The sequence below is a fragment of the Lithobates pipiens genome, unplaced genomic scaffold, assembly GCF_037356315.1.
Source record: "Lithobates pipiens isolate NorthernLeopardFrog02 unplaced genomic scaffold, aLitPip1_a1.2 Scaffold_18, whole genome shotgun sequence".
Taxonomy (NCBI): Eukaryota; Metazoa; Chordata; class Amphibia; order Anura; family Ranidae; genus Lithobates; species Lithobates pipiens.
Window position 1 is genome coordinate 259,211,888 of NW_027507758.1, and position 9,114 is coordinate 259,221,001.

At 40.0% G+C, this 9,114-nt stretch overlaps 1 protein-coding gene across 1 annotated transcript; it reads left to right on the top strand.

Moving 5' to 3' along the window:
* Positions 1–3,995: 3,995 nt before the first annotated feature.
* CCN2 (cellular communication network factor 2) lies at positions 3,996–7,862 on the top strand. Its single transcript, XM_077486858.1, has 5 exons — positions 3,996–4,253; positions 4,502–4,721; positions 4,926–5,177; positions 5,916–6,127; positions 6,573–7,862. Exons 1-5 carry the CDS (start codon positions 4,203–4,205, stop codon positions 6,867–6,869), a joined length of 1,032 nt encoding a protein of 343 aa, XP_077342984.1. The 5' UTR covers positions 3,996–4,202; the 3' UTR covers positions 6,870–7,862.
* The last annotated feature ends 1,252 nt before the right edge of the window (positions 7,863–9,114 follow it).

A 9,114-nucleotide genomic window follows, 5' to 3' on the forward strand; every position in this document is an offset into this window, starting at 1 on the left:
CGACCTACATGCAGTATAATTCAAACCCCATTCATACTTACCATTATCTCTGTTATATGTCTATAAAGGATAGTAGAATATACATGGCGCATGTGCCTTTTATTGAACCAAAAAGAATTGAGTCCTCAGCAATCGGGTGGACAATGCATTATGGCTGAGGATAGCGAATGAATAAACAGGCCATGACACAAGGGTAAACGTCGCTAGAGGCATGATTACACCTTTTGACACACACATTACCAAAAAAACACAGTCACTTCCAATGCTAATAGGTCTTCCAAGGTGTGGACTGTGGAGTAACAGATGTCAGATAAAATGGGGCTGTGAAAGGTAGATATGGTATCCAAAACTAGGTTGATGCTGCCTTCCTCAGATGGGGTAATCCGGAAAGGAACTACAAGAAAAACAACCAGATGGAATGCACTAGGTGTGCGTGCCTTCCATTTCTGTCTTTCTTCTACATACATTACAAACTTGTATAACTACTGTATGTATTTTCTTATAGAACAGTGTGTGTTCATGTATACCGTGGAATAAAGGTCTATCTATGAAAAATATAGGAAGGAGACACAAACATTCTATCTATCTATCTATCTATCTATCTATCTATCTATCTATCTATCTATCTATCTATCTATCTATCTACACACACACACTATATAAAAGTTTTCCTTGTCCAAGTTCATGCTGTATTACCAAAGGAATTTAAGAGAGCATATTTAGAATTCTTTGCCTACGTAGCACTAGTAACACCATTGTGTCATTTTTCGAAAGTGACTTTGGACAAGCAATTTCACTTCCGCCGGTAACATCTCCTTTTTAAATGTTTTTTTTTTTTTTTTTTTAAATGTGCTGCTTTTTTTATTATTTTGATATCTGTCGATTTTTTAATTAAGCGTACATTTGTCTGTTATTTGTTTTACCAGGACACAGAGCGTCAGATTCTGTGTACTAACAAAAGGAAAGTATAAATATAATGTTCTTCCCTATTCTACTTCCTTCGGACAGAGAACAGCTGTTTATCAATCAATGGCCTGCAGCTACTTACCAGGGACATCCCAGCATGACCTTATTACACTGGCTGCTGGATGACATCATACCTATTAACAGATATTAGCAAAGCTGCTGGGTATGTGCTCTTGTATTCTCCTCCTTACACACATCCTACCCGCGATTTTATTTATAGAAAACTATGTGAGTTGTAACCTTTGGTGTGCTGGAGACATTTCTACAGCAAAGCTAGGACAGCTTCCAGGGTTACCGAGGCAACCAGAGCCTGCCAACAGGTGGATGTCTATGCATTACCTCATTGCACTCAGTGTATATATAGATGAGGGCTGTGTGTACTGGGGAACACAAGTTAGGTCACCGTTGTGTGTCCCAGAACTATTGTAGTTGTTTCTGTTGTCATGTAATGAGTCCCATAATACTATGGAAAAAATAAAAGGAACTATTCCCAAAAAATAAATGAGCTTTTGAGCTGTGCAGAGACGTGGGGAATTTCTATAGGGCCCATTCACACTTGTCCGATCCTGTGTGTTGCGTGGGTTAATGCGCATTGTGTCATGTGTGCATTGCAGTAAGGGCTCATTCACATAAGCTTTTAAGCTTTGCTCTCTGAAGAACGATCTGCGTTCACAGAGCATTCGATAGATGTTGAGGAGGCGATGTATTGCCTTCTCACCACCTGCTGCTTTAACCCCTTCAAGCCTACACTAGCGCACATGGTTGTGGGAAGCTTGCAGAGTGGCCCCATTCACTTAAATAGGTTATGGTCTACATTCATTGAATGGAACGGGGTTATAAATTCTGGTAAACTTCCTAAATGCTCTGCTTCATGGCGGTGCCATGTGTACATCCCTGCTTGCTGCCTCTGCAGCTAAAGGGTGGTAGCGATTTGGATGCAGTAAAAGTGCAGCTCAACCATGATGTTTTACTGCCTTTCAACCTCTAGTATTAAAATGATATTAAAGGCAGGGTTATTTCAAAATAACAAACATGTCATACTTACCTGTTGTGTGCAATGGTTTTGCACAAAGGAGCCCTGATCCTCCTTATCTAGGGTCCCCAGCTGGCACTCCTGGCCCCTCCCTCCTGCAGAGTGCCCACAAAGCAAGCAGCTTGCTATGGGGGCATCAGAGTAGGCTTGCTCCAGAGTCCCCGCTCTGCTAGTCCAATCACACATGGTGGGTGGCTCGACCCTGCCCTGCTCTCTCCTCATTGGCCCAATGGCTGTGATTGACGGTAGCGAGAGACAAAGACTCCCCCTGCTGTCTCAGCCAATGAGGAGAAAGCGAGAGAACCACTGCTCTCTTATCCAATCACACATGGAGGGTGGTTGGGCCCTACCCTACTCTCTCCTCATTGGCCCACTGGCTGTGATTGACGGTAGCGAGAGACAAAGACTCCCCCTGCTGTCTCAGCCAATGAGGAGAAAGAGAGAGAACCACTGCTCTCTTATCCAATCACACATGAAGGGTGGTTAGGCCCTGCCCTACTCTCTCCTCATTGGCCCACTGGCTGTGATTGACAGTAGCGAGAGACAAAGACTCCAGCTGCTGTCTCAGCCAATGAGGAGAAAGAGAGAGAACCACTTCTCTCTTATCCAATCACACATGGAGGGTGGTTAGGCCCTGCCCTACTCTCTCCTCATTGGCCCACTGGCTGTGATTGACGGTAGCGAGAGACAAAGACTCCCCCTGCTGTCTCAACCAATGAGGAGGAAGAGAGAAAACCACTGCTCTCGTGCACATCACTGGATCGAGATGGGGCTCAGGTAAGTATTAGGTGGGGCCGAGGGTTCTACTGCACACTGAAGGCATGAATGCATAAAGGTAAAAAAAAAAATTTAACGTTTACAATAACTTTAACTTACCCTATGGCAGTCAATGAATAAATAAATAAATACATTCCTTTTTTGAATGTACTGACAATGCACAGGAATGGACATGCAGCATTTTTTTTTATTTTTTACACAACAAAGTTGTTACTGTATGCTGTGGTGCACTACAACACATTGCATTGAATCTGCATTGTCCTAGTGTAGGGGTCTTTAAACTACGGTCCTCCAGCTGTTGCAGAACTACACATCCCATGAGGCATTGTAAAACTCTGACATTCACAGACATGACTAGGCATGATGGGAACAGTAGTTCCTGAACAACTGGAGGGCCATAGTTTGAAGACCCCTGCTTGCATTGGAGTGAAAGTGAATATAAATGCACATAACAAGTGTTAACATCCATTACACCCACCAAAAGTGTGTCTCGGACCCACAAGGGTTTGTTCAACTCTGAGACTTATTACCATAATATGGGACAAATATTATTGGGGATGTTGCCTATATTTTAGTTAATCATCGCTATTTCCTGTTCAAATGCTTCAATGATGAAAGCTTTTATAATAAAGTCCATGCTAAACAAACCAACTAAAAAGGCATGCAATACATGCTATGTATCTCATAACATTAACATTACATACGTTTCCAAGACATTTTTTCCTTTCATCACAAATAATACATTCGATTTTTTTTTTAAATGTCATTCTGTAGCCACCCCTCCCTCTCTATGTAGGTTGCTTATGACACAAGGAAGAATGTATTTTTATATTGTGGTTACATTTTGCCATGAGGTGTCCTAACATGATTATTGTAACATGAAAGCGGTATGGTAAACGCTGTCTGGAACAGAGGTTAGCTGTAAAAAAAAAAACAAAGCTGAAACCTCCTTTTCATATAAAATTATAGAGTGGAAATTATATAAAAGCAAGGAGAAAATCCTATTTGATGGTGAGGATACAGCGCCCTTTTTGTGCTGTGGAGTGTGCCAGTTTTTTCAGACAGGAGGAATGTGGAATGTCAAGGGGTCAGGATCAATCCGGTGTGAGCTGATGGGGCAGGAAGGTTGGGAGGAATGCGAGGAATGTCCCTGCTTGTGTAGGACTCCATTCAGCTCATTGGCGAGTCTCAGCATCCAGCAGGATATAAAAGAGCAGCAGCTCGCCGATAGACTCACACAACAACTCTTCCAGAACCTGAGAGAGGAACAAACTCTACAAACAGGGGCAAAGGAAAGAGGCTTTGAGACTTTCAACGCAAAAACTAACTTGAGAGAAAACTGCAAGAAACTACACAAGATCAACTTGAGATCTAGAGAACGCAAACGGCAGAAGATTTTCTTTTGATTTTGCAAGAAAACTAAACCATGTCTTCCGGAAAAGTGACAGCTGCTCTCCTCTTGACTGTGCTCTGCTGGGTGAGTTGAACTGTCAATGGCTTCTATAGAGATTGTCAGGTTATACAATGTTGTTTTATATGTTATGGCTCTAGTTGTACATCTTAAATATGAACACATACATGACTCTGTTATTAGGATTTCATTTGCTTTGTCTTTAATAAGTTGTGAGTAGGTAAAACAACCTTTCGTTTTGATATTCTGATAGTTTGACCATGCTAGATGAGAGTACAAATCAGCCTGCTTACGTCTATTTCTCATCCCTACAGGTATCTGATGCCCAAGACTGCAGTGGGGAATGTCAGTGCCCACAGAAGATACCTGAATGTGCACCTGGGGTTAGCCTGGTCCAGGATGGATGTGGCTGCTGTAAAGTGTGTGCCAAGCAATTGGGCGAACTCTGCACTGAGAAAGACGTTTGTGACCCACACAAAGGACTGTTTTGTGACTTTGGCTCCAGAATCAACAGGAAAATTGGAGTCTGCACTGGTAAGTGTCCTTAGCAGAACCTCAAAATAGTTTAGTCAGTGAGAGCAGTTGTAAAATAAAAAAATAAACTCCTTATGTAGTATGTGAATATGTTAAAGTTAGCATTACATCTCTATATTTATCAGTAGCAAGCAATGTTAATAGTATAATATGCTTAATTACCTCTGTACATGAATCCTAAATCGTGTTCTATCTTCATTTTAGCCAGGGAAGGTGCCCCCTGTGTGTTTGGAGGCATGGTGTACAGAAGTGGAGAGTCTTTCCAAAGCAGCTGCAAGTACCAATGCACATGCTTAGATGGAGGCGTTGGCTGTGTGCCACTCTGCAGCATGGATGTCCGTCTCCCTAGCCCTGATTGCCCATACCCAAGAAGGGTGAAACTGCCTGGCAAGTGCTGTGAAGAATGGGTCTGTGATCAGCCTATGGAGAAAACCATGGTTGGACCTGCTCTGCCTGGTAAGTTGAAATACATATTATATGCTTTTACATCTAATCTAAAATGTGTTAGTTATTACTAGCAAATAATACAGTAACAGGCTTTAAAAAAAATGAACAAAAAGAAAAGTACATGATTGCAGTAGTTTTGTCTGCTTGAAAGAACTGCATCTTAACCATAGTTACATAGGGAGTGCAAAATCTGATGAAGCTCTGCATAGAAACCAATCAGCTTCCAGGTTTTTTTTTTTTTTAATCAAAGTTTAAGTAAACAATTTGAAGTTAGAAGGTAATTGGCTACCATGCACAACTGCACCAGATTTTGCACCTTCTGGTTTTAGTAAATCAACCCCATAGTTAGTTATAGGCATACCCCACTTTTAAGTACACAATGGGGTTTATTTACTAAAGCTGAAAAGTGCTAAATCAGACTCACTTCTGCATAGAAACCAATGGGCTTCTAATCCCAGCTTGTTCAATTAAGCTTTGGTAATAAAACCTGGAAGCTCATTGATTTCTATGCAGAAGTGAGCCTGATTTTGCAGGTTCCAGCTTTAATAAATAAACCCCATTGTACACTTAAAAGTGGGGAATGCCTGTAAATGGTTGGTAAGGCTGAATAAAGCCACCAGTCCATCTAACAGAAGCCATAAACATAAGAATCCGTTACTTTTATTAATAAAGCTGAGCTAGATTATAAGACGTTTCTGCCACTGTGTTATCATCATGATATCTTATGTGTTGTTATTTTCTTTACAGCTTTCAGAATGGAAGAGACATATGGTCCTGATCCATCTCTTATGCGTGCCAACTGCTTGGTACAGACCACTGAATGGAGTGCTTGCTCAAAGACCTGTGGCATGGGCATCTCTACACGAGTTACCAATGACAACGAGCACTGCAGACTGGAGAAACAGAACAGACTTTGTATGGTTAGACCTTGTGAGGCTGACCTTGAGGAAAACATTAAGGTGAATATCAGTGTTTTAGATCACACTTTTTACAGCTGCACTACAACACTCTATTATAGTCTCACTTCATAGAAATTCAATCATTATATGTAAATAGTAAGGTAAATAAACTGGCTTACTTATTAAGGTAAAATACAAAATGAAGAGTATAGTAACCTAAAGAGCAAAGTCAGAACCCATTTTTCAATTATCTGAATGCAGAAAACTGACATCAGGTTGTTATGCTAAACTTTACATACAATCAGAACACTTTGCACTGCCCTATTATATAAACCAAAATGAAAAAATAAATACTACATGTAAAATATTACATTTATCAAATTATAAATATAAAATAAATCTGTTAATTTGATCTTAATAGCCCCATGCATGTCCATGAAAATGTAAGCTTGATAAAAAAAAAAACAGTGTGTCTAACATATGGTACTTTTTTTCTCCAATACAGAAAGGAAAGAAGTGCATCCGTACTCCTAAAATCTCCAAACCAGTCAAGTTCGAGTTTTCTGGCTGTACAAGTGTGAAAACCTACAGAGCCAAGTTTTGTGGGGTCTGTACCGATGGTCGTTGCTGTACCCCTCATAGAACCGCCACCCTCCCAGTAGAGTTCAAGTGTCCTGATGGTGAGGTCATGAAGAAGAAGATGATGTTCATCAAAACATGTGCATGCCATTACAACTGCCCTGGGGACAATGACATCTTTGAATCCATGTACTACAGAAAAATGTACGGGGATATGGCATAAATCCAGAGAACCACGCCAAAAGACTGTTTCACTTGAAATGACTTTTGCATCTCATTGCTAAACGTAATGTTCTAGCACAAGAACGTATTTATGTCTGTTTGAATGAAAGTCTTTCTCTTAAAGACTTGATAGTGGAATGACACAAGCCATTGGTTTGAAGAAAGGAAGACGAACCAGGCCTCCTTAGCTCTGCTGGGTGCAATGTAATGTTGCTATACATCCACTGTCATAAGGCAGTATTCACTGAGTATAAGTGACGTTGTATTTTGCACCCAGTAATGCAACTGGAAAAAAAAAGCTCTTACTATTTTTATATACAGTATTCATTAAATGGCACCATTTCAGTGACAGCTGGAATTTATATTCCAGCCAAATTATGGTGTCAAAACAGTTGTCCTTATAGGACAACTTATTTTTGTTTAGCAAACCCTAAGAAAAAAAAATGTAACATGGAATGGAAACTATGTTTGTTACACGACTGGAAAGTTTACATCATGCTATACCGCATGCTGTAATCTTGCTTTTTATAGTTATTGTACATAATGTATATATATTTTTGTACAGTTATCTAAATTAACTTAAATTTGTTTTATGATCCTGTTCTTCATTTTTATAATGCTTAAATATTTTGATATCCTGTTTTTTTTATTCTATTGTCGATCCCTGATAAGTACTTTTTAATACTCGTCTAAACAAATGTTCAGGGTGGGAAAACGATTATCAAGTGAAAATTGTAAACAGTTACGGGTGGTATTAATTGTACTAGAGGGTTTCATACCAGTTAAGCTTTAATATCCAATTGCTGTTTAAAGTGAAGCTGTTCATGATTTTCATTGAGATAATCAGTTTTTTTTTTGTTGTTTTTGTTTTTTTACCTTGATCATGACTGTACTTTTGTTTTCAACATTTTTATTTGTTGAGAAGTGTGACCAAAAAAGGTACATGTTTGCACTTTTCTAGATGAAAAATAAAATATTTTATTTTTTTATACAATCCATGTGTGCTTCTCTTCTCAATTCCTTCAAGGCGTCTAGACTTTGTTGAAATGAGTTCAGAAAAAACAGAAGGGTTTCACACACAGCTCTTGGCAGAGAAAACAGGAAAACATTGTTTGTGGCACAGTGAACTGTGAAGTCTTTGATGTCTCCATAACTTGTAATAGAATCATTGCACTTCACATACACAGAGTGATTAGAGTATATTCAATGCCAAAACATGTTTTCTTTGTTTTGGATATAGCAGAAAATAGTTAACCCCCTCCCAGAATGTTTTGTCTGTGTCTCATTGGGAAGGTTTCCATTCATATACAGTACTTAAAGCCCACCATAGACTGTTCCAGTCTTAGCCAGTTCAGCAGGAGCCAGGCAATACTTGAACAATGTGTGGGCAGGCTCCATCGATTGACTTGAGTATAACCAGCATGTCAGATTTTTCACGCGGTTATTGCCAATCGCTAAAGTCGCTAGCAATAATCACTGTGGGGTTGATTTACTAAGACTGGAGAGTGAAAAAAACGGGTGTAGCTCTGCATAGAAACCAATCAGCTTCCAGGTTTTATTGTCAAAGCTTAATTGAACAAGCTGAAGTTAGAAGCTGATTGGCTACCATGCCCCACTGCACCAGATTTAGCACGCTCCAGTTTTAGTAAATAAACCTCAGTATTTTCTCCTGGCAGGCATGGCTCCCCCACCCCCGCAGGGAGAACATAATAACTCCATTGGAGGGATTCCCCCATCAGCATTGACTGTGTTCATGTGGGAAACAAGCCGGAAAGAAAATTTCACCATCTATGGTCAGCTTTAGACACAACAGGAAATGAGAGGGAAACACTGGAACAGGTGTGCCTATTGGGAGATGTCATCTCTGTTCCTGTTCTGGTGACCGCTGTAAGGCAGGCCATATATTATGCAATTTTATTTCCTTCAACCACGGTTTAAGGAAAGAAAATTGCTCGATTCAGTCAGTGTTGATTGGGGAATCCCTCCTGCTGTGCTATTGCATTCTGACAGTGGGAGGTTTCCCAGCAGTCCAAATATAACTATAGCTATAGTGAATGTACAAAAACTCAACAGGCTGGTTGTACTGAAGTAAATGATAGATTGACTTCAGTATAACCAACCTGCCCCAGATGGATCAAAAATTCATCCGGTTCTTGCTGAACCAGTCAAATTTTGAGCGGTCTATGGCCTACTTCAATTTTATTTTTTCCCTCACTTTGATTCCCACTGACAATGGTCACTAGGAC